Genomic DNA, 24,968 nt, shown 5'->3' with positions numbered 1-24,968 from the left:
AAAAAGGGAAGGGAAGGTGACCTTTGGCACCGGCTTTCAGAAATCCTGAAAAGGGTCATTTGGACAAACTCTACCGCTGAGTCCAAATCCATCCTCCTGGGCCTCGACACCCCCCCTCCCCCAGTCCTCGGAGGCCTCAGAGGAAAACCCGCAGGCGGAAACTACAGGTGTTTAGAACCACGTGTCCACAAGCCCTGCCTTGAACCATGCCCCCAAAATGCCACAGGTGCCACGAAGGCAAACGAGGACATTCTCTCCTCCAGAATCGCCCAAGGCACCCAGCTCCACGCTGGGCACACAGCAGACGCTTGACACAAGCGTAGGGAACCGAGCTGAATCCTGCCAGGAGACAGCGGATAGCCAGGCTCTCGGAGGAAGAGGCCGCGAGCGAGGCCTGGCTTGGGCCACTGTCCCCACCAGGGAAGCACAGGACGTGATGAAGGCCCCAAAGGAGGAGGCCAGGCCCTTGTTCCCCAGCCGTTTTACGGGGTGAGGGGTCCCTCCCCTCCCCACAGGCTGCCCAACTCCCACATCCTTTCAGAGCTCCAACCCCAAGGGCGCAAAATGCAAACATCTAAGTTCCTGAAGGTGTGACTTTCAGGTCACACTCTCTGCCATAAAAAAAAGTGCACGAGCCAGCAGCCCTGGGAGAGCCGTGTCCCAGGCGCCTCGAATCCAGGCAGGAGCCTTCCCTGGAAGGCGAGGCCCCGGTGATCTTTCGGCAATGTATTTCCTCCTGCCTCCGCAGCTAGACGGTCCCACACCATCTTCAGAGACAGGACACACACCCGGGAGGATGAGCGACACGCGGAGGGTCACTGCCTGGCTGACCAGCAGGTCCAGCTCCAGGCTCTCCCGGCCGACCCCAACCTAGCACGGGCCAAGGGCTCCCTGCAGGAGGCAACGTCCAGGCCGAGAGGCACCAAGAGCCTTCTGAAAGTCTTCAGTGTCCCTTAACCTTCAGCAGCTGAGATCCAGGCCCCATTTAAGGTTAGGACTCGGGGCAGTGTCATCTCCCCAGCACGGAAGGTCCAGAAACGAGATGAACAAGCCCACGGGGAGGCGCCGCCGTCCCGCCTCCACTGCACATCGTCCTTCCCGGGCCTCAAGGGGTCCACGGGGCGCGTGGCCCGAAGGCCAGGGGAGCACAGGCAGGCGGGGGCCCGGTCCTCCTGGAGCAGCAGCCCCTCCTCCACGCCGCCCTCCGGGAGATGTCCTCGGGATCGCTGGCCTTGGGCAGACAGAAGGGCAGGAGCGAAGCTGCGGGAGCGAAAGGGCGGGGCGCCGGCGGGGCTGCGTCAGTGCGTCCTGGAGGCCTCCGCGCCGCTCGGGGAGCCTTTCATGTTCTGCTTTCGGGAGAAAAGACGGGGAAGCCGGTTACCATTGCTGTTGACTAGGGTTCTAAAGCAAAGACGAAAGCCATGCAGTCGAGACGTGCCCCCCTCTCCCCAACAAAGAACACGGCCCTGAAGAGCATCATTACCGAACGGTGGCCCAGGAACGTGGTGGAGGCTAAGCCCGGGGGTCCCAGGGGAGAAGGGCCGGGAGGGCCCCTGACGTCCGCCTGAAGGAGGCAGGGAGGCAGGGAGGGGAGGGCAGGCAGCTCCTGTGGGTCACAGCTGTCCTGGGGAGCACGGGTGCCGGCACCTAGCCACCCCCCCCCCCCCCGCCCCGCCCCGCCCCCGGCTCACGACGCTTTAGAGCCCAAGGCTACCCTTGCCCCAACCCGGGAAACTCTTGCCGGCTTCGCTGTCAGGCAGAGGAAGGAGTGGGGGTGGGGTTAAATCTGGAGAAGCATCAGGACTCTCCTCCCAGCAGGGTATACAACAGACCTAGGGACCTGGATTCCAGGAACACAGCTCGGATGCTGGAACTCAAGCAAGGGAGCCGGGCAGAGAAGGCATGTGTCAGTAAAGCTCTCACCCCGTTCTAATAAAAGCAGTCCTGCCCAGAAGCCCCACCCCAAAGATGCTGGCCAGTACCCAAAGCCCCTTAAAAAGTATTTTTCAATCAGCTGGGAACCGACGATGGCTGCCACCACACAGCAGCAGTCTCTTGACCTACCCTCCCTACTAAGCCTCCCTGCAGGATAGGGAAGCAGAATCTTTAAAAGTGTTCTCTTGCATCCTGAGTGTCTCCACCAAGACTGTCTCAAAGGGGCGGCAGGGAGAGCGGAACCCAGGCAGACAGAAATGTAAGCATCACCAAGGCCCGCTCCCCTCCTGCGTGAACCGGGGGGCTGAGGTGGAGAATCTCTACAGAGGACCATCGCAGGGCTGGCAGCACGGAAGCCAGTGCCTGATCTGAGCCTGCTCTCAGCCGGACTCAGGAGCCCAGGTGACCGACCCTCCGACCACGAGTGCATCAGACAGCCCCTGTGAGCGGGGTGTCTCCTGGGGAGGCCCCCAGCCTCGCAGCCAGAGAGGACCCAGTCAACTTGTGGGGTCAGAGATGGAGGTGCTGGCTCCCACCCACCCTGGGACACCTCATGCCCAAGGTTGGAGCACCCACGAATGATGGCAATGCAATGATGACACGGGGGACCACAGGCACAGGCCACGCCATTCGCTCATGGTGCCCCTGGCTCTGGACACATGGAGGATCTCAAGACAATGGGGCACACAAGTTCTGGGGCACAAGGTGTATGAGTCACAGACTTCACAATGGCCAGTCTTCACGCAGACTGAGACGCCCCAAGGGCTGAGATGCCATGACCCAGAGAGACGTGGAGGGGACAGGAGGGCATGCACGGAGCCATTTACCTTTCCAAGGTTAGTAAGGAGAAAACTTTGAGAAAATATGACAGACAGTTCGTCTTTCAAGCATAGTGGGGGGGGGGAGGAAGAAACATGTTGGGAAAGAAAAACAAGACAAAACATCTTTAGTAGGATTCTCTTCTTAGCGTGCATTTGAAATTTAAAAGTCAAGGATGCATCGTGAGGGTCAGATGGTCCGTTGGTCCTGAGCCCTAGTGCAGCCCGTGGAGAGTGACTGCAGGGCGGGCGCTGAGTCCCACCTGGCGTCGTGCCTGTTTTACCAGAGCACCACCATCACCGGCATCCTCGGGCCACAACCCTAAGACCCCAGGGGCACCCCACTCCCTAGTCCCTAGGCGCTCCTGCTGCCCACGAGGAGAAATCCCCCTGGCCTGTGCAGAGGGAACACAGACCAGAGAGCCCTGGACGTAACCACCAAAGCACAGGGCATCACACCTCCCACGGGAACAGCTACTGTGCACCAGGCCCTGACCACACGTCAGGTATCTTGCTAAGTGCTACATCCATATTCTCATCATCAAAACACCTGGACGCTGGGACACCTGAGTGGATGCAGGCGTGATGGGTCCGGAGAACACATTTTTGTTGAACTGAAGGGATTTTGGCTACAGGCATCATTAGCCTTAGAGATGGCCAAGTCCAACCTTAGAGGGTTGGGGATGTCCCTGAATGGCCCCCTCCCAGCAAGAAGATTTCTCTCCTGGCAGCATCAGGCCATGGGTCAGAAGGAACAGGATATACACAGATGCAAAACCATAAGGTTCCAAACCCAAAGGCTAGTTTTCACACAAGGAGAACTCTTGATCCCAGGGCGTCCTGGGTGCAACGCCTGGTGTCAAGGCGGTAACGGACGTGGGACTGTTACTCTTAAAGACTGAATTCAATGGGCAGGCCCACCATTAAATAAACACATCTCGGCCACGGGAAGCAGCTGCAGGGGAGAGGCTGCAAGACAGGGAAAGGAAATTGAACAGCTCGGGGCCACGCCCCACAGGCTGCAAACGTCAGGTGCCCAGGATAGGCAGGTGAATGGGACCCTGGGTGTTCTGGAAACCAGCAGAGAGAAAACAGCCAGCCTTTGGGACTGGGAGACCCATTCGAGGGCTGGTTCTGCTACGAACCAGCTGGGTGACCGTGGGCGAGAGACTCACCCTCATCTGGGCAACAGGGACAGGAACTGCCTTGCGACCTCCTGGGGTTATATTTTAAGGACCAAAGACTCGGGATGTGTACAAGCCGTAAAGTGATGAAATATATTTCTCAACAGGTGGTACCACCTAGTCCAAGCATGATGCCCAACAGCTCCTATTTTCCAAGAATAAGCCACGTTTCTGCGTGAATTAGTCCAGGTAGCCTAACCAGCGGAAGGGACGCGGGGTGGGTGTGACTCGTGGCGTTGGGGATGATATTTCAGGGTGTCTCTTATTAAAACTCTGCAACATAAAGGCCTCAGTTCCTTCTGGGGCTGGGGGCCACCGGAGCAGAGGAAGCGCTGGATTAACCAGCAGCTGCTAACACTGAACTCTCTGCAGAGAAAAAGCTGCACCCCATCCTGAACGCGACCGTAAATGTCGAGCAGGTTGTGATACAGGACAACCCGATGCAGAATGATGGCTCCCAAACAGACCCCTCCAGAGCCTGGGGGTCCCGGAGCCCCTGAAGGTGGGGGTCCTTGCCAGGACAGGAGGGAGAGGCTCGGGTCCTCCACTCTTTGTTTTGCAGGTTAGGCTCTGGGTAAACTCTCCAGGGCTCTCCCGGGAGAGGCCCAGAACTTAAAAGACAACGTCAGCAGGCACAAACCCAGCTCCCGCCAAAATCTGACTCTAAGAGGGAAAAAGTAGATCGACATCCAGCCACCAAGCACTGCAAATACTAACAATCGCCCCGGCCCCGCGGTGGCCGCGGCAGCAGGAGGCACCAAAAACCCGCCGACTTCCGACTTCCTGTATCCTTTTCTGAAAATCCATGAATCCCTTATTCTTCCTCCCGTCCCATCTTCCTCCTTCAGATTTCACAGAAACTGGCATTACCCTCAACACTTTTAACAGGTAGGAGGCCAAACTGGCAAGCAAGGAGAAAGAGATGCAAAAAGCAAAAATATTCAGAGAAAAATACTTACAAACAGGCTTTCCCTAGCAAAGGCTGCAGAGAGAAAAGGTGGGAGAGAGAGTCAGTTGAGGGACAGGGTGAGGGCCCAGGTCATCGGGGACCAGGCAGCCTCCGCGGGGACAGAGCCCTGGACCCTCCCGGCCTGGCCAGCCAGTGGCCCTGCACACTGCCCAACCCCCGCCCGGCCGGTCCCCACGGCGTCTGTGACTGCGGCCTCTAACCTTCCAACTATGACCCCACCGTTTACACCAACGCAGGATATCACTGACACACCACTTCAGTTCTCAGTTTTCATAAAAAGCACCTCTGACGTTAGACCTGAAAGGAGCACTAATTAGACATCTCCCAGCCAGTCTACCTCCCTCATTTTAAAAAACAGGGAGACTGAAGGCCCGGGGAGGTGACGGAACCTGACAATAAAAGCCCAGAGCCGGCGCCAGGAGCAGACACCACCATGTCAGAGTCTCAGCACGATCACCCCATTGATCAGCCCTCGGCAGTAGCTGCTGCTCCCCCATTCCACAGATGCGAAAACTGAGGCCTGAAGAGGTACGATGGCCTGCTGGGGCTGCACAGCACCCCCTCACCCCCACGCAACACATTTTCAGACAACACACGGTTTAAATGCGTTTTGGGGGAAACGCAGGAAGAGCTTGTGGGCCTTCAGCACCCAGCTCATTAACAAATCCAATTCGAACCTGAGCCTGTGATTTCTATGTCAGAGGCCAGGCGTGGCGGGTTGGAGGTGGGGGAGACCACTGGGTGGGACCCAAATTTGTGCCCAGGGATTTCTACGTCTCACATCCTGGCCAGGATTCTCGGGTGTTGTTGAGGAAAAGGGTGGTTTTCTGAAAATAATCTTAATGCCCAGTAGCTAGTATCTTTTAGCCTTTCACCATCACAGCGAATGAAATAACCCAAGAATGAAATCTAATTGGTTTTCTGCTTTGGGGTTTTTTACTACGTTATAGGAGAAAGTGGCTAATTCCAGGTCCTCCAGCCCGGGTTCCAGGCCGGCCATGCTGGCTCCGTATACGCTCCCAGGGCCCCATCTGACAAGAGCTTTTCTCTAACGGGGAACGATGGCAAGGGAGCAGGTGAGGAAGAATACTCAGCGCGGGGACAGAAAAGACGTCCCCGGGACACACAGAAGCCAACAGCCCAGAGCTGGATGGAGACTCCTGAACTGGGGGTTGCCTTCAACCTTTAGAAGAAACTGTTCACCAATGTGAATGGATCGCGGACACTCGGCCACTTCTTTGCTCTGCCTGGTTCTGCCCGGGCAACACCACCTCCCCAGAACGGGCGTGTGCACGCACAGCCAAGGTCTCAAGGACGGATCCGGGGGTCCCACACTCAGAGCGGCAACCGTGTCCTCTCCCCGCGCACCCCCAAGCGGGCCTGGGCCTGAGGCCGCTACCGCCCCACCGGGCACACTCCTCCCCAGCAGGCATGCTCTCCCCACCCTGCACGAGACTCGACTCAGGAAGGAGAAGGGGGTCAACGCACTTGTCCGGGCAGCTGCGTGGGCACCTCCGGGGGCAGGCAGGTGGGCAGGGCAGCGGAGGTAGAGGCCACATGCTCCTCAAAGCTGTTGATGCGAGGCTTTTTGGTGGGCTCGGGGCTGGCTAGTGGGGTGACACTATTGCGTCTCATGAGCGGGTTAGGTCCCTTCTTTGCATCCTAAGCGAGACAAAGACAAAAGAGAGAAGGCGACAGTTACGAGGAAAAGGAAGTCAATAAGCCAAAACAAAAAATCCAAAACCAAACCAAACACATTTCTCTGCTTCCAGATTTCACTGAGACCACAAGCCCGACCACGGTGAACGGCCCTGGACCGAGGGGCTGCTGGCTCGTCCCGTGTCTAGTGCTCGGCAAGAACAAGGGATGATCTCTCCTCCCGAACCCCCTACCCGATCATTCCAAGACACCCGCTCAGACAGACACGATGTTCGCAAAGCAGGCGAGGGAGGACGAGCAGGACGGTTCTGCACAGACAGTGATGCAGTTACAGCAGGGAAGAGATCAGAAGAAGGACCTTGCTGCCAGCCTCCAAAAACACAGAGGCAGGGGTCCTGGGCGTGAGGCTTGGGCGACCGCTGGGGGCGGCAGAAGGGGCGGGGGGGAGCAGGTATGGTGCTGGACCCCCTCCCACTGACCTCAAGCCAGGATCTTCACCGCTCCTGCTGCCGGCGAGAACACCCAGCTTAGGTCAGGAAACGCAAGCCTCCCCCAGCCAGGAGACCAAAGACGCAGGAAACCGTCAGCGAGGGCCCAACACCAGCCTTCCGACAAAGTGACAACTCCAGTGGAGTGGGGACCTCTGAAGTCCCCCAGGGCCTGTCACTCTGTAGCTCGTGGCCCAGGAGCCTGAGCTGGGGTCTGTCTCCAGCAAGCCCCTGCCTGCCCTGCTCTGAACAAGTGAAGTGTTCAGGGGCCCCCAGAGCCCAGTTCGGGCCCAGCCCCAAGAACCCGGCTGCTGGCAGTCCAGCGGGGAGGCTGCTACTCCTGGAAGGAGGGCAAACGCGCATCCTGCCACCCCGGCTCAGGAGGTGCCGTCACAGCCAAGGGAAGCCGTCCGCCTTCGCTTCGGTCAACCAGCCAGGCAACTGCCATGGGAGCTGGGATTTTAATGCCAAAATCCTCTGGCCAAGCTCCCTGGCAACAGGGACAAGAACATCACACTCAGTGTAAAAGAAAGGGTCGGACTGATGCTGGCAGAGAGCTGGAGTCTGACAGTTGGTATAGAGTAAATTCAAACTTTCTTTCACAATGTACGCCTGGGCAGAACCCTGCGCTGCCCTTGGGAGGCCCAGCCAGGCTGACCACCGAATTCCAGACCCCACCCTAGAGGGGGGGTCAGGTGCGGCCAGGCATTGGGGTCTCCTGGAAAAGCATTCCACCCGCCACTGCTCCCATGGCTAACTCCCGAATCACGGCTGTGTTTCCCAGTCCCACCCCTTCTTCACTCTCATCGTCTTCGTGGGAATCCGGGACCTGAGTGCATGCAGATGACTGAGTGGATCTGTGGGTTCCGTGACTCTGGAACCTGCCATCGTTTAGCTGCCCCGGAGGAAAAGGGGACAGAAACTGGGCTACGGTTACGTTTAAAAGAGCAAGAACGTCTTCCTCCTCAACACTCACTTCTCGGGTCAGGTGGGGGGGGAAGAAGCACGGCAAGGAAGAAAAGGAAGACGACGCTGAGAAGCCACCTGACGGGCAGGGAGGGGCACGCGGGTGCTGAGGGAAGGGAGGGCCGCCACGGAGGCCGCTGTTCCAAACGAGACAGACTCCACCCACGGACACAGCCAGCCCTTACAAGCAAGCCGCCGGGGGTGGGGGGGGCGTCCCCGGTGCTGGCGCCCACTGGTGCTGCCGCTTGCCAGCATCCTTCCCAGAAGGAGGACAGGGCAGGAGTGTGCGGGGGTGGGGTGGGGGGCAGCGAGCTCGCACTCACCTCTGACCTCTCCCGATGCGTGCTCACGGACTCCACGTTCAGGTAGATGGATTCGACTCGGCAGCCTGGGCGAGGGCAGGGAAGAGGTCGGCTACCGGTTAGAGGGGCCCCGCGCTCACAGCCTCACCGCCACCCCACCAGGGAGACGGGTCTCGGAGGGGCTGCGTCGCCACACTCACCGTAAGCGACAGGCGTCAGCTTCAGGACAGCATGAAGGGGGCATTTCAGGTAGGGCATCTCCTCTGAGAAGGAGAGAAGGGCCCACGGTGAGACTGGAGACTTGAGGGGGGACATCCCCAGGCCTCAGTGAGAGCTTCTGCCACGTGGGGACCACCTGCAGAGGCCTCACTGGGCAGGGTGTCCCTCCCCCCCCAACTCCCGCAACCCGGCCGCCGGCCTGCTGTGCTCGAGGCAGGCGGCCCGACAAAGAACAGAACCGAAGCAAACGCAAACGCTCGCACAACGAGCCAGAGTAAGAGTCAATTTCCCAAACGATTTAGGTGTCAGGATCCACATTTAAGTGTTAAGAGTAACGTCAGAGTTTTCTGGGCTGTTAACTCCTTAGAGGTGGGCTGCCTCTTCCCCACCCGACCCACAGCCCCTGAGACGTGGAGACACAGGGCTTCAGGGAGGCTGGTTCTCGAAGCCATTAAGCCCACCCAGCATCAAACTGCTTGAGTGTCTTCCCGGGGCTGCAAGGAAGCGCTAGGCGGGGGGAGGGGGAGGGGACGCAGCCTTTCCTCACCCCTGGCAGCAGGCTACCCCAGCTCTAAGGCCAGTTTCCTCTGCCTCTCTCCTTTGCAGGGGCTGTGACTGGCTCCCCAACCCCCTGACCCCCCGGGAGAGGATGCATCGGAGGACCAGGCACCTGCGCTCTTGTCCAGGAAGTAGGCCAGGAGGCAGCGCAGGACGGCCTGGTGGCAGATGACCAGCACGTTCTCCTGCCGCTCCAGCTCCATGATCACAGGCTCCAGGCGCTGGACCAGGTCCTGGTAGGACTGCAAGGCAGAGGGACGGGGCACTGAGTTGGAGCAGAAGCCTGGCATCCGTGGCCACCCCTCTCCCACTTATAAACCAGAGACCACACGATGGATCCTCCGTCAACCTCCCCCCCTCCGCCACCATCAGTGTGCTGCATTCCTCCCGGGCACTGCGGGACCCACCCCAACTGCCCTTGCCCTCTCACTGCTCCTTCCTGACCCTCACCCTCCACCGGGAAAGTGAGGGAACGGGGCCCTGACACACACTACAGCGCATAACAGCCCTGAACACGTTATACAGAGTGAAAGACCACAGGGTGTATGATTCCGCTGACGTGAAACGTCCAGAACAGGGAACTCCAGAGACAGAACGCAGACTCACAGTTGTCGGGGGCTGGGGGGAAGGCACTGGGACTGACTGCTAAAAGGCTGTGGTTTATTTATGGAGCGATGGAATGTTCTAGAATTAGTGGTGATAGCTGCACAATATTGTGAAATATAAGAAAAACCACTGACCGGTACACTTTGGTTAAAATGGTGACTTTTATATGATGTGAATTTTATCTCAATAAAAGAAAATTGAAAAAGAAGGGGTAGGCCTGTACCTTTAAGACCACCGAGGTTCCCTCCACCCCTAGTCCCCTCTCTCACTAAGCAGGTCCCAGGGAACAAGGGCCTGGGAAGGACCAGGGACAGCGTCCTGGGCTCCAGGGAAGTGACACGCTGAGCGGAAGGAAGCACCACAGACGGAAAGCACCCCCACTGGGTGTCACCAGGCTGAGCCTGCGGAGACCCCAGAGCACCGCCTACAGCTGCACTCTCCACTCAGTGCTGCAGCAGCTGCTCGCTCAGCCCGAGGGGGCCACACAGCCTCAGGGTCCCCCCACCAGCATCGATGGAGTCAGTACAAGTGACTGGCTGACGTGTCTGCCATGTCGCCCACAGTCAAGGGGGCCCTTGTGTCCAGTGAATCACCATCCAGGACTGTTTTTCTTTCCTGAATTGTCATGTACGTCATTAGAGAAAGACATCTGTCCCTGCTGCTTGTGGGAAACACAACTGTGCTTCTCTGGGAGCTGTTTACAAGGTCCAACTCGGGAAGACTCGACTTAAAGGCAGACGGGCCAGGGCGAGCATTGGTACAGGGTAGTGGGGTGGACGCAGGGGCCCTTCCTCCCCGGAGTCACCAGTAACGGGTCCCTCCAGGTCCCTAGCAGCCCGCCTCCCCAGCCTCGCCAGACACAGTAGCCTCAGAAGGACCAGCTCAGCCCCCTGCCCGCAGCATTCCAGCCACCTGCCCATCACTTGTCCAGCGCACACAGGCCCGAGCCAGAGACGCAGAGGGAGCGGGTGGCACGCACCTCCCCGGTGGGGTAGCGGTAGTAGTACTTGTCCTGCTCGCGCAGCGCGTACTCCTCGGGGTAGGTGTCTTTGATCTCCTCGTAGGTCATCTCCTCACAGACGCCCTGGGGGGAACACCCAGCGGTCACTCGAGGGAACACCCGCCACGGCCGCCCCGACCTGGCCAGCGCAGCCCCTGCAGGTGGGAAGCACTCAGGACTCCCGGCGGCTCCCGGCCCCGGACTCACGGCGTCAATCTCGTTGAGCGCCTTCCACTGCTCGTAGGGGAGCTGCAGGGCCTCCGCCGTCTGGATGGTGCTCTTCAGCTGGCTGGTCCACACCTTGAGGTCCTTCAGGTTCTGCTCCTCCACAAACTTGCTCAGGGCATTGGCGAACTGGGGGTGGGGGGGAGACGGCGGACGGGATGAGGGGCTCACGCCGGACCACCAGCTCTGCCCCTCCCTCCCAGAGAAACAGTGCAGGGCCGGTCCCCGTGCACATCGCAGTCGGCCACACTGTCCTCACTGCTGGTGAGGGGGGCCTGGGAGCAGCCACTGCACATGTACCCCCTCCCCTCGGACACACACACACACACACCCCCCTCCCCACAGGCTCAAGAGACCCTCCACCCTCCCCAGACACATATACGTACACACACAGACACACGTGCATATACATACCCAGAGGAACACACACAGACATACACACACATGTACACATGTACACACAAGGGCACAGAGACACAGGGACACACACACACGGAGACGCACACAGGGACGCACAGCCCCACCCCTCGGCTTCCTGCCCCATCCCCGCACTCCGTCTACCTTCCTGCCCCTGCTGGACAGGCCCGAGTCCCCTCCGATCTTGCCCTGGAGGTTGTGCTCGCTCTCCCCGTGCCGGCACAGGTAGATGGTGCGGGGCTGCACGTGGATGTTCATCAGGTAGTACACAATGCGGCTCTGAATGTGGTCCTGGACCCTGTTCACCAGGAACCGCCGGCCCACGTCGATCACCTTGATCAGGGACAGGTCCCTGCACAGGAGGGCGACCAGCGCGTCAGAACACTGGACAGCACAGCCGGGGCAAGGCCCCGACGCCGCCCAAGCCGCACTGCCAAGACTCAGCCCCAACCGATCCGCAGTGTCAGCTCCTGGGGACACAGACGGAACCTCTCTTCTCTGAGAGTCCGGGGGTCTGAGTCTGTAATTCCCGCAGAGGAGTGAGCGCTGGAGAGGCTGGCTGGCCTCCCAGAGCACGGGGAAAGAAAAGCAAGAGGATGGAAAAGAAAGCGAGGGAAACATCAAAGGACAGGAGCAAGACGGGGCTCAAATATTCCCTTTCCACACTTGTACACAGTGTCTACAACACCGAATAGGTCATCAAGAGTTTTCTTTAAGATACTTAAAAAAACAGTTTATAAAAGTATCCAGGAGCAGATGCTTCGTGGGAACATCAAGAATAATATTCAAAGCCCTGAAGCAGGTGGCTCAGACGGTCTCCTCTTAGGAATTACCTGTCACATTTATCGGGGTCGAGGGGCTGGTAGCTGGCTTCATAGCAATTAATTCTCTTCATGAAATCGTCCATAGCTTCTGCTGAGTTGCAGTCTTTGTAATCCGGGCTGGAGATTTTCACTTCCTGTAACACCACAAAGAGGCAGCTGATAAATCATGCTGGAAGGCTTTCTGCTTAGAATGAAGCAGGATTTGGGGCTCGCAAACGGGGAAAAGCACAGATGGGCTCAGAACGATGACGACCCTACCCAGCGTGTTAAGAGAAAAAGGAAAAGAGACACGGCTGGACGCTGAGTCATACCCCATGCTTCCACGGGGAGAGCACCCAGGGCAGACAGAGCCCCTCAGCCTGGAAGGGCGAACACAGGAAATCCACGCAGATTCTAATGAGCCCCTCTGAATGGGCCCTGATTCGGGATCAATCCAGGAGCCAGGTCACCACCAGACAACCCAGCCTTCAATTCAGCTGAGTCCCCATAAGCACCTGTAGCGTTCACCCCACCAAGCGGAGGTTGTCCGTAAGCAAAAGTGCACCGGGAGGTGCCGGCGGTGCCCTGGTCCCACGTGCCAGGCAGGATTCCTCCTCCACTGCCCCGAGGTGGGGGCAGCACGCACTTGTCACCGGTCCCCAGTGGATGCTTCTCCTCCTGGACTGCGTGTCCTGTCCTCCTGCCCAAGGCTTGCTCTCATGGGACAGAGACAGAGGAGAAACGCCCCTCGGGCCTGCCATCCCCTATAACTGACCAATAGGCCTGAGCAACCTGGCAGATTTCAGGGAAACTGCCAGGATGTGTTAATGCATGTGCTCTTTTCGTCCTCAACAATGACCACAACCGTAAAAGAGAGGTAGGCACGCTGCAAAATCCGAGTTCAGCGGGGAGTTTCATGGGTGCACGGTTACGTTCCGGGAAGATGAAAAAGTTCTGGAGGTGGATGCTGGGGATGGCTTCCCAGCAATGTCAATGTGCTGAGTGTCACGGAGCTGAGCACTTAAAAACGGCCCAAATGGTACCTTTTATATTATGTATATTTTAGCACGATTTAAAAAAAAATCTCAGTTCACAAACCCCTTTCTCCAGCACAGCCTTTGCATAAAAAGCACAACAGAAAGGCCTAAAAACTGCAAAGTTGCTTTGAGGCTTCATCAGAGAAAGAGATCTCTGAACACGGACAGGGTCGGGGCAAACAGATCCACAGATTCACAGAGGATGAGACAGAGTTTCTGGCCAAAGCGAGTGTAGACGGCTCACTGGGGAAAAACGATTCTGCAGCTGCACTCTGCTTCCCTACCAAGTGGAAATGGTAGAACCAAACCAAAGAAATACAGCAAAACCCTTTGTTTAGAGCATGGAAACTTCCGTTTCCTCCTACTCTGAGCCTCTTCCTTTGGGGCCACTGAAACCAATCTGGACTGATTTTCTACCATTTCAATAGCTCTTCCTGAAATATGAACTCATTTCTGAGAAATGCGTGTAAATATTCCCACTGCCTTGGAGAAAAGGCCCAACACCAAAAGCTAACTAACTCCCAGCATCCCTTTAAAGGATGCGCACTTGTATGCGGCCAAACTCTAGCGCTCCCTGTAGAAGTGTCGGACCAACTTTTCTTTACAGGTAACGTCTTACTCTGATGCATTTAAGCTGGAGAAGAAATTATCTACGATATAAGAAAGGGAACTGCGGTGAAGTCTTCATAGTAACCGTTTCCGTTTATGAGCTATTGTTATCAAATAAAATTTAAGAATTAATCAAATTAAACTGCCAATTACCCTCAATTTACTCAGGCAACTTCCCCTTGGTACAGGGAGAGGAGCAGGAAGATGGTTTAACCACCCACATTCTTCCCAAATTTGGGAATTCTGCCTTCTGTCCGCTGAGTCCTACGTGCTTTTGTCAATACACAACCATTCTTACCTACCAGGGGCCTTTAGAGCAAAAGAGACCAGCCTGCTACCTCCTTTCCCGTCCGGAAGGGTGAGGTGCTCTTTGCCCTAAGCAGTCCCATCACCCCCCAACTGCCAGGCTCCTGCCACCAACAGAAACTGTTCGAGGTTCCCCAATTTCTCTCTTATGTCCCACAAAGACAGCTTTCTGCCAACCATCTGAAAGGACCTTGATAAAGCCAGTCCAAGTCACAGAATGTGCTTTTAAGTTAAATACCGCTCTGTACTTCTGACCCCCCGATCCCTCCTCAGACAAAATCAACAACCAGCTGGGAGAGCCAGCTCCTTCTCAGGGTGGCTTCTCTGGGCCGACCCAGTCCCTCACTTTTCTCAGATTAGCACACTACAAAGGGTCTTACCATGATGTTGGAGGCCACAACTGTAGGATCATCACACACAGACTCAATGAAAAACACCTGGGACGAAGCAAGACAGAAACGCTAAGAAACAACAAATGTGGTAACACAAAGGGCCAACTTTGGTATCACTGTGATGTCACTACCACACTGGAGCAGAAAGGACCCCATTCATAAATCCCCAAATACAGAAAAAGGAACCAGCCACTCAGTCCTGAGTCCTCTGCACCCGCCCCCAATAGAGGGATGCTCCCCCTCCCTAGTCGCTGTAACCCCCAAGAGCCCCCACCAGTCAGGCCCAATCTGTAGGCAGCAAAACCCAGGCAGCGGGAGGGGAAGGCCCGAGCATGGAGCACAGGTGCTCCAGACACAGGAACCAGCCAATCCCTGCGGGGCTTCCCTTGCTCCTGCGCGCTCCGAGGCGAGACGAGAAATCAGGCTCACCTTGAAATCATTTTCTTTGGCAAAATGAAGGATCATGTGTCTCCTCTCTCTAGTAGTATTGGTGGCGTCGAAAACCTGGCAGGGAGAAAGAAGGGCAGCGAACAGAGCCCAGTTTGAGTTGAACAGTGTTTACCAAACCACCAGAGGTCAGGCCTGGCGCTTCCTGGGGCTTCAGGAGAGACCTCACCCTCCCAGGCCCCCCACTGCCTCCTCCTGCACTCAAGGATGGAAGGGGAGGGATGGGAAGAGAATTTAAAGCAAAGGAACAACAGCCATACGCAGGGGAGGGAGCACAAGGAAGGGACAGTGGCTCCCTCGGCTGCAGCCGCCCCAGGTCCAGCTGCCTGTGCCCCCGAGTCCGCCGGACGATCACCTTCCCCCCGAGTCCCTGTGCTGCCCTTGCCCCCTGCTTCCCTCATGGCTCAGGCCAGACACCTGTCCCCACCGGAGGTGTCCCCACGCAGCTCTGACTACATTCCCTCCCTCCCAGGGCACCATCCCGCTGGGATCGGAGACAGGGCTTAGACTCCAGGCTTACTGCAATTTGGCCCCCTTCCTTCGTCAGGTAACTTTTGACATCTCTCAAGGCAGCCAGCGCACACTGCCTGCAACACACAGAAAGAGCATGGGCGCATCAGAGCCGGGCCATCGCAGGAGGACACGCAGGCACCCGCAATTCACCCCAACGAGCAGGGTGACCTGTGATCCTACGGCTAAACTGCTCAGGCAGGCAGGACCGTCAGGCCCGAGGCCCCCGATGGGCGCCCCGCACACACGGCTGCGGCACCTGGGACTCGGCCTTGTGCCGGCTGCACACTGAAATTCCCCTGGGAGCTTTCAAAACACGGATGCCCGGGTCCTGCCCACAAATGCCCACTGTACCCATCTGGGCAGGGCTGTGCCCAGCTCCCAAGTGATTCTAAAGTGCAGCTGTCACACTTCAGTTCCCTGGTCACTTGGAGCTGAAAAGAAAATCCTTTTCCCACGTAAACAGATGATTTTCCAGGAAAATGATTTAGTTCATTCCTAATGAGATGTTGTTGTCGGACAGCGGGATCAGTGGGGCTCAGAGGCCGAGAGGCTCCTGCTGATACACAAGGAGGGGGACCAGCTGCCTCTCTCTCACCCAACCTGGTGCTACAGAGCGCCCGTCCCCCTCCGCCCACTGCAGCCCGGGCCTCACTTGCGGACTTTCATGGCCTCCTCATTGTCAGGGCGGAAGAAGTTGTAGGAGCTGTACTGCTTCACGGCCTCCCGGCGGTACTCGCCCACGTTGAACACTGGATGGAAAAGAAAGGTCCCTTAGCTGACCACGCTGACCACCAGAAGGGCCTCCCATGGTCAGGATCGCTCTTTCCAGAAAAGAAAAGCAAGCCGGCACATGACTTGAATAAGATCCCGATAAGACCCGGAAACCAGACAGTGGGCTCTGCGTCCTGTGCCAGTATCGCTTGGCCTGCAAGGCTGCCCAGCTCCCCCAAACCCAGGACCTTGTTTCTCTAGGGTTGCCTCCCATGGCCCAGCCTGCAGGCCGGCCTCTCCAGGCCGGGGCTGGAGCCTGAGCCTGAGAGCAGGTGGCAGCCACAGGCCTAGTGAAGATCGGGGCCGTGATGTTCGCCAACGCACTGGGGATGGAGAGAGTGAGGGCTCATACGTGTGGCCGGGGCCACAGCAGCCATTTTGCAGATCAGCAGCCCGTGCCCAGGGTGGGCAGTGGGCGCTGAGCCAGCGCTTAGCGTAGGAAGCACTGCACTGGGCACAGGGCGGGGTGGGCAGCAAACGTGAAAAAATCAGTCCCCGTGCTCAACACCCCCCGTGGAGGTGGGAAAACCGGCGAAGATTCGCAAAAATATAATCAATAGTACACAGCACTTTATGACGGTCACAACTTAGGAGTGTCACAACTAAGGGCTTGGGGAACTTAAAGGAAAAGATCCACACAGACTGCGGTGGTCAGAGAAGGCTTCTTGGAGGAGGTGAGGGCTGAGCTGGGCAGGATGCAGGGCAGTGGGAACCAGACAGCAGCCGGTGAAAAGAGACCCTCCCCCTCCCATACACAGCATACAGGGTGGAGGGCGGCACAGCCGCAAAGGAAAGTGTGTCCCTCGACTACAGGGACAGCACCCTGTCAGACGGCCCTGCAAAGAGAGTCCCAGCAGCTGGAGAGGGAAAGGCCATTCTCTTTTGGGGCGGGGGATGGTCATGGCAAGCAGGAGGGTGCCCTCAGCCTGACAGCCCCGGCCTGGGGGCGCAGGCTCACCTTTCGTGGGGACGCCAATCCAGTTGAGGTAGCGGGTCAGCTTCTTGGAGATGTACGTCTTCCCCCGGGCTGGGAGGCCCACCATGACGATCACCGTTGGGGAGTTGGTGAGCTTTGGCCCACAGGCTGGGGAGAGCAACACAGAAAGGGCCATGAATAAAGCAGCCAGCGGGGCCCACAACAGGCTTTAAAGAATTCCACGAGGGACTTCCCTGGCAGTCCAGCAGTTAAGACTCCGTGCTCCCAACGCGGGGGGCAAGGGTTCGATCCCTGGTCAGGGAGCTAAGATCCTGCAAGCCTCACGGTGCGGCAAAGAAAAGAAAAGAAAGAATTCCACGGAAACACAGCTTTCATTCCCACCTCAAAGCCCCTACATTTTACAATCCAGCGGGACTGGGCCCCTGGTGGCCAGAGCCCTTGGTCACACAGCTCCCTCTTGCTTTGAGGTCCACACGGCAGGGACCCCAAATTCCCAGCCTGACACCTGAGGGCCCAAAACCCAACCAGGAACAAATTACTAACCCCAGAGCAGAAAGCACCCCTGGGAGTGTAAGGCTTACCAGTGATGATGAGGTTATCAGTAGGAGAGGTTGTTTCTGATGCAACATAACATGTAAATCGAGGCGGCAAGTAGGAGCCCTGGGGGGTGGGGCCCCAGCGGCGGCCAAATTACAGACAGAAGCCTATTGTCAATGTCCGCACCGCCATGCACGAAGTCTGCATGGCCTTCCTAAAATAAGTAATTTTTAAAAGGCAATTTTCACAAGTAAGAGTTTATCAAATGCAAGTAGGTCAGGGACCCGGAGGCTGACTCCCACAAATTTATCTGTCCCTGAGACTCTCCTGCCCCTTCCTGCTCCCCGCTTCCACCAGGTCACATGGGCCCCGGCAGGGGCCCCGGAAACCCAGAGCGTCTTGCCTGACTTTGCTGAAAGTCAAAGGGGATTTGCAAAATCCCCTCCTGACTTTGCTGCTGAACCACTGTCCCACGTTCCTCAGAATCTCAACAAAACAGCAGGGAGAGAGGTTTTCACTGGGTTTGAAGAAAGCAGCCCAAAGAACCCTGTTCTGGACATTTCAGGTGCAGTGTTTCCTCGGCTGGCGTCTTGCCCCTGAGATGCTCCGGCATCCTGGTGACGAGAGTGTTCTCGAGTCTGGGGCTGCCCATGGGAGCCAGAGACCAGCCGCCTGCCCGCTCCCTGACCCGCAGATGGGAGGCAGGGAGGGCCGCCAGGCCACTGACAGCACAGGCTTGAGGAGATGCCTCCTCTTAAGCTGGACACCCCAACACAGCCCCATGATGCTGGGCCTGGGGGCCAAACTGAGGTCACGTGTCCAAACACCGGCCGTGCTGTTGCAGGGTCTGCTCCTGGACCTGCAGGCTGGGGCCACAGAGGCAGCCAGCACCGCACACAGGGGCTGTGTCTCCTTTCATGTTTCTAGACCATCGGTGACCTTCACCACACAGAGCGAGGAGGAGAAGGAAAAAGGCCATCGGGAGGCCAGGAGACACGAGGGAGCCACAGAAACCCCTGGCTGGGATTCCCCAGCAGCCATCGGCCGGGAACAAACAGGTTCCTAGAAGACAGAGGCCATTTCCCTGCCCTGCGTCAGCACACGAGGGGGGCAAAGACGCCCCGGTCGGCCATGTGTCACTCCGGCAACTGCAGGTGACACAGGAGAAAGTGAAAGTGTCCTCGCTTGCGCCTGGAAATGATCCTCATTCTGCTCACCCTTCCCCCAAGCCACCGGTTTTCCCCTGGTCTTATCTGATGTCCCCACATGCCACTGCTCTCAAGAGCATCGCACACAGAGACAGACGTGCGCACGTGCACGCGCGCACACACACACTCTCAGCTGTGCACATACATGGAATACTTTTGTTGGACTCATGCCAAGGAAACAGAGACAGAGGCTGACTGATTTATCAAATCGGGGATTACTTCTATATCCACTAATCGTATGCACAAATCTCTGGCAGTAGGACACTTGGGGAGGAAAAAAAAAAAAACCCATAAAGACACGGCAGAGTAGATATCTGAAGCCAAAAATTCAAGCTGGATCTCAAACCCAAACAAACCATCCCTCCTTTGTCTGGCGAAGCAGAAATGATTCCTCTCTTCCTTTGGCTTCTTGCGCGAGATTCAGAGAGCTGCCAGAGGGATGGCCAAAGGTGCCTGCAGCTGCCGCTCCGCCCAGGGGTCCCCAAGACAGAAGGGAAACCACAAAACCTTGTGGCTAAACCTTCGGGTTTTACTCTTCTTCATCCCTGCCCCCTCTTTTTTTTAAACTCACAACACATCTCAAAGTGCTTTCACGGTCCTATAATCACCTGCCTCTGCTTCAGTTCCCCTGTGACTCTCAGTTTCTTCTTCTCTGCAGACCTTTTTAACCCTCCCACCTCTCATACCTTCCTCCCTGGAGCTCTGCCTTTCCGTCTTCCTCCCCAACAGCACAGGGATTTTCACAAGATTTTCCAAAAAGTACTTGTGTGTAAGGGGATACACAGAGGTTAGTGGGGTAAAGAAGCAATCGTCTGAAGCCCCTGGACAGAGGCTGCATTCGCAGGTTCCAATTCCAGCCCTGCTCCCTGACTGAGCTGCTAACCTCTCTGATCTATGTAACCCACTGCCTCAAGCAGGCAGGACAGCTGTCCCGGCCCGTGGCATGGACACCACAACGCAGGCTCAGACAATAAAAGAAACCAATGGAAGACACTTTGCCGCTGCTCCCATACCTCCTGCAAGCTTTCTTCTACTCAGAGGCACTCCTAAACGTTAACCTCAAAAAGATGCCACATCACTTGTGCTCTTTCCCTACGAGTCAGTAAGTCATGTTTCAGTGCCGAGTTTCAGGGGAACTAATGGAAGACTGACGGCCAAGCTGTAGCTGTAGACAGGGCCAGTGCTCAGGATAGCCCCATGGAAGTTCCACGGCCGGGTGTCTACAGTAACCATGGCAACCTGCTCCCCTGCCGCTGCCCGGCAAGGGCTGTGACCCTGCGGTGATGCCACTGCCCAAGAAGGGCTCTCTGGGGAGTGGGTCCATGTGACTGGCCCTGGACTGTGCTCTGCTGGACACAAACCCTCTCCTGAGATCACACCAGCCCAGAGAGTCTGCTTGGTCCGTGTTAAGAATACACATCTAGGGACTTCTCTGGCGGTCCAGTTGTGGAGACTTCGCCTTCTGATGCAGGGCCTGTGGGTTTGATCCCTGGTCAGGAAGCTAAGATCCCACATGCCTCGTGGCCAAAAAACCAAAACATAAATCAGAGGCAATGTTGCAACAAATTCAATAAAGACTTTAAAAATGGTCCACATCAAAAAAAAAAAAATCTTAAAAAAAACAAAACAAAACATCTAAGTGAGCTTGCCCCAGGCAGGTGGGCTGAGGCTCTGCGGGGTAGAGAGACCCCAGCTCAGCAAAATCTCTTTTCAAAGCTCTTCTGGACTGTGTGGTGGATGCCAAACTCATTCATTGCTTTGCACGCACATTTTAACTCGCGCCTAACCTTTGTGCAGCAAACGGCCCTCCCAACCCGACACGCTCTCCGCAGACAGCGAGGGATGGGCATTTTAGTGAATCGGTTGACAACACAAGAGCATGGTGGCTGAGAGGGTCTAGAGCCAAGCAGAGTTCAAGGCCGGGCTCTGACACTTCCTCGGGCCGTGGACAAGTTACTTGATCTCTCAGGGTCTCGGTTTTCCCTTTCTGCGAAATGCAGGGATGCTTCAGAAAGGTTCTCGGGAGGATTAATCACAAGATAATATGTGTAAGATACTTGCTACGTTGGCCTCCGTCAGCCATTAAGGCTTCATCATCCCAGACACGAGGGAACTAGGACCCATGAGTGAAGGAGGTCCCCCTGCACAGGCAGTGAGGGACAGACCTGGAGCTCACCTCCATCTTTCTCACCCGCAATCCTTCAGTCCCTCCTTCCTCAATCAGTGGTTCTCAACCAGTGGCTGAACCTAAGAAGCTTTTTAAAACCAGGATGCCCGGGCCCCACCTGCAGCAATTCTCACGTGGTGTGGGGTACCAGCATGGATTTTTTCCCCAAAGTCTCCCCTAAATGATTTTAATGTGAAGTCAGGGCCAAGAATCACCTCTATAAATTATAGTGGCCACCCAAGGATAAGGTCAGGATTTCTCTGGAAGGTTTCCTTCCCTTCCTTCCCTCTTTAGGTTGGAAAACCATCAGTGGAGCTAAGCCCCTGCTGAGATGAAACCTTCTCTCAGCAGACAGTACACAACCTACTTTACGGAGATGAGGAAACTGGATTCTGAGCGGGGAAACGATAAGTAAGTCCAGACCTGTACACAGACCTCTCAGCTTTCTGTGATGACAAACAGAAAGGATCGCCAGCTCTCACCGTTGAGGATTTACTTCTTTGTACATTTAGCTGATTGACCAAGTCAGTAAGTCTCCCTGAGTTATGGTCTGCGCTTGACGGAAGCTGCAGGTTTTGTAAGAAGCACTTACCACCATGAAGGTGTAGCAACGGGGCCCCTCACCGATGTGTTTCAGAGGTGGAAATACCACCAAACGAATCAGTCTGGGGCTTTGTACTGTGCTTGTTTGACTGCTCTTTATATATCAGCAGCAGTGTTTCCGCTGCCCTCTTGTAGTTTTCACATCTCAGAGGAGGCTGCCGTACACCCCCAACTAGGACAGCACTTAGAAAGACGGGAACAGGTTCAGAAGGGAGAAAATCCACCCAGGGTTCCGAATGCCATGAAAGAAGGGGGGAGGGGCAGGGAATCTGGAAAGACGCCAAGAAGGGATACCCTCTCTTCCCTATTGGATGAGAGACAAATGTGACTATATAAACGGTGACAGACACCGCTACTTAAAATAATGGCATGTAAGCAGTAAATATCCAGGGTACAGATATTTTCATAAGAAAAAAACATAACCCCACAGCCACAGGCAGGGATTCCAAGAGTGGGCGGGGACAGGAGACTTAATCCATCAGCTTTAGCAAGCCCCCCCACCCCCCACCTCAAGCCGTGAATTGTTCCGACAGGGATTTTCAGGCAAATCTCTCATCTGCGTGTGAGACGTGCAGACTGATAGATTCTAATGGATGGGTCTGTGAAGCCTGGAGGAAAAGCATGGCTGCATACTTGTGTCTCTCACAATCACGCGGCTGAGCGGACGCCAGCCAATCTCAGCACCCCGGCACCGGCTGGACCTCCCAGCTCTCACCCCACCGTGAACCCCAGGGAACGACTAAATGTGTGTGCGCATTTGTATGCGCATACATACAGGCGTTTAGAGAACCAACCCATATTTGTATGACCCATTACAGTTCACCGAGCACTCCATCAATATCTTTTATTCAAAAGTCAAAAAGGCTGCGGCTGTTTCTGCATCTCGCCATCTCCCTCAGGATTTCAGGCGGGGCATTCCTCACTACCAATAGGTTTTACAGAAATACAACCAGACCGTGGTCAGCCTGTTCAGCGAGCTATGTAAGAGCATACCTGAAAGGCTGGTGGAACAAGACACCTGCAAGGCCCCCAGCCCTCGGCTACCTTGTAAAGAAGCCCAGCTGTCCTTCAGGCTTCTGTAGCCCGCTGGACCAGAGGGGTCAAGCTGGTGGAAGAGCACCCCCCCCGCCCCCAGTGTGGGGAGCACCTGGCCAGGTCCCCATCAACAGGATGACCTAGGAGCACCCCAGGGCCAGCTCTCCCAACCTCCTGGGGCAGGTCCGGGGTTGGTGGGGGGCAGGGGGGGTGATTCACACCTGGGCAAAGCCTGGGGGGAGGAGCTGTCATCGTGGCCTTGGTGACCATCCCCTGAGAAACGTGGCAGCAGAGAAGGTCAGCAGGCCACCTAGTGCCCAGGCTCTGTGGATGCCTAAAAACCACCTGGAGGGTTTGCACTTGGAAGCCCACATTTACCTCTCAGGCAACCTGACCTGACCTGGAGCAAAACACGGCTGTCTCAGCCTGGCCACCTGACAGGCTCCTGGGCGGGTTCCCTGGAGGAGGAGTGTCGCCTTCAAACCACCCGCACCACCCTTTTAAGAGGTGCTCTCTCCCTGGCTGGGGACGGAGCCCAAGGTAAACCTTCCCAAAGCATTTATGGGCCACGACGGACAGGGCGAGGAGGTGAACTGCCAGCAAATTCCGAGCTCAGTGAGTGTGTGTACACGCGCGCGCACGTGGGAAACGTTGCCAACTGTGCAGTCACCCATCCGCAGACACACCCCCCCCAAAACCTGCACAAAGACTTGGTTCCAGACAACTCTCTTGTAGGCTCCAGCACAGGAGCTAGAGGTGGGAGCGCGGAAAGGAAGAGAGGAGGGAGGTAGACAGCAGTAAAGAGAGAGAAGACAGGTAAAAACCAGAACTAGAGAGAGGAGATTAGAAATTCATAGAAAGAAGGAGAGAAAAACAGGAGATATATAAAGAGAGAGAAACATATAGAAAGATGGAGTGAGAGGGAGTGGAAATACAGAGGTTGAGAGATACATATATAGGAGGGAAAGGCGAGATGGAAAGAGGTAAAAAGGAGGGAGGGAAGGAGGGGGAGAGAGAGGAGGGGAGGTAGCGACGGACAGAGAAAGGGGGCTGAGATCCGCGGAGGCGCGGCGGGCGCCCAGGAGCGGGGCCCGGGCCGGGGGACACGCAGACGTCCCTTCCCACGCCTCCCCGAAGCGGAGACCTTCTGCCGCGCTCCGCGCTTCCCGTCCCGTGCGCTCGCTGTTTCCGGGTCCCTCTGCGCTCCCGGCGCGAGCGGAGTGGAGCTCCGCGGAGACCGCGGGCCGGGCCACAGCGCCCCCGACGCCGGCCAGGGTAGGCGCAGCGCCCGCGCCGTCCCCGCCTCGCGCCGAGGCCGGCGGGGAGGAGCTGGGGGCGCCTGGGCCGGGCCTCGGGGACGGCGTGGAGGGCGGCGCCCGGCCCGCCCGAGCGCGCCGGAGGAGGGGAGCCGGCACAAAAGCGCCCGGCCGGCGCCCGCCACACAATGGCCTCGCTGTCCACACGGCGCGCCCTCCCCGGCAGCCCGGCCCCGCGCACGTCTGCACTCACATCTGGGCAACGAGGGGCGGTGGTCGACCGGGATCCAGATCTTCTGCACCCGGCTCTGAGTCAGCTCCAGGGGCATCTTCTCAGCCGAGACTCGGCGGCCCTCCGCCCCTTCTGAAGAATTCAGACTTGGGGAGGAGAGCGGTCTGGCGACCCCCGAAACAAAGGGGGGAGGGGGTGCGTGCGTGAGAGCGCGGCTTTTTGGAAACGTGCTTTGTGCTAAATCACGGACGCTCGCCCGAGGCGTGAGGCTCCCAGAGAGGAGCGGGAGGGCTGGGGCTGCACCCTTAGCTCCCGCAGGGATGGACTCTTCCGCTCGGGAAGCCCCGGGATGCTCGGAGCGCCGTGACAGCCGCGGTCCCTGTGCGCTGGCTCGAGTGCGCCGCGGTCCACATCAACTCGCCTCCTCTCTGGCTCTGCTGGGATGCCCAGCGCTCCTCCCGGGCTTTTAAGAATCCGGGCCGGCAGAGACGCACACGTCAGCCCCGGGGCGGGGACGCATTCCTCGTGTTCCATCCCCCTTTCACGTGGAAGGAGGGTGGCCCAGCCAGGAGACAGCCTGCTGGCGCCCCCTGCAGGCCGGCGACACCGGCGTGCCCGGCTACTGAGGTCCCCCGGATAACGCCCTAAACCAGCCCTGGCTGAAAGTGCTACTCCGTGAGCCTCCTCCTATCATCCCCTAAAAGCGACCTGCGCAGCCTCCCAGAATAATCAACTCAACTGCGCTGGGAGGAAAGAAACAGCACCGTC

At 57.1% G+C, this 24,968-nt stretch overlaps 1 protein-coding gene across 4 annotated transcripts; it reads right to left on the bottom strand.

Moving 5' to 3' along the window:
* Positions 1-161: 161 nt before the first annotated feature.
* Positions 162-24,381, bottom strand: PFKFB3 (6-phosphofructo-2-kinase/fructose-2,6-biphosphatase 3). Of its 4 annotated transcripts, none has more exons than XM_082848879.1 (15): positions 24,222-24,381; positions 17,184-17,309; positions 16,107-16,203; positions 15,462-15,528; positions 14,924-14,998; positions 14,483-14,539; positions 12,181-12,305; positions 11,492-11,699; positions 10,913-11,059; positions 10,685-10,789; positions 9,212-9,341; positions 8,523-8,585; positions 8,344-8,408; positions 6,396-6,569; positions 162-1,349 (listed from the first exon to the last, which is right to left on the bottom strand). In XM_082848879.1, the coding sequence occupies exons 1-15, from the start codon at positions 24,295-24,297 to the stop codon at positions 1,299-1,301; spliced, it is 1,566 nt and encodes a 521-aa protein (XP_082705005.1). In that variant the 5' UTR covers positions 24,298-24,381; the 3' UTR covers positions 162-1,298. The 4 variants fall into 4 exon arrangements, with proteins under 4 accessions (XP_082705005.1, XP_082705006.1, XP_082705003.1 ...); XM_082848880.1 differs by having other exon boundaries at positions 162-1,346; XM_082848877.1 differs by lacking the exon at positions 24,222-24,381 and having other exon boundaries at positions 17,184-17,645.
* Between the last annotated feature and the right edge of the window lie 587 nt (positions 24,382-24,968).

Source organism: Leucopleurus acutus (assembly GCF_964270905.1).
Source record: "Leucopleurus acutus genome assembly, chromosome: 1".
NCBI lineage: Eukaryota > Metazoa > Chordata > Mammalia > Artiodactyla > Delphinidae > Leucopleurus > Leucopleurus acutus.
Note: the sequence above shows the minus strand (reverse complement) of the source record. Positions and strands in the feature narration are given on the sequence as shown.

Coding starts and splice junctions, on each gene's coding strand:
- PFKFB3 (XM_082848879.1), bottom strand. CDS start 24,297: ATGCCCCTGGAGCTGACTCAGAGCCGGGTGCAGAAGATCTGGATCCCG. Junction 15,529..16,106: donor GAGGCCATGAAAGTCCGCAA/GTGAGGCCCGGG, acceptor TGTGTGTTGCAG/GCAGTGTGCGCTGGCTGCCT. Junction 14,540..14,923: donor CCAAAGAAAATGATTTCAAG/GTGAGCCTGATT, acceptor GCTTCGTCCCAG/GTGTTTTTCATTGAGTCTGT.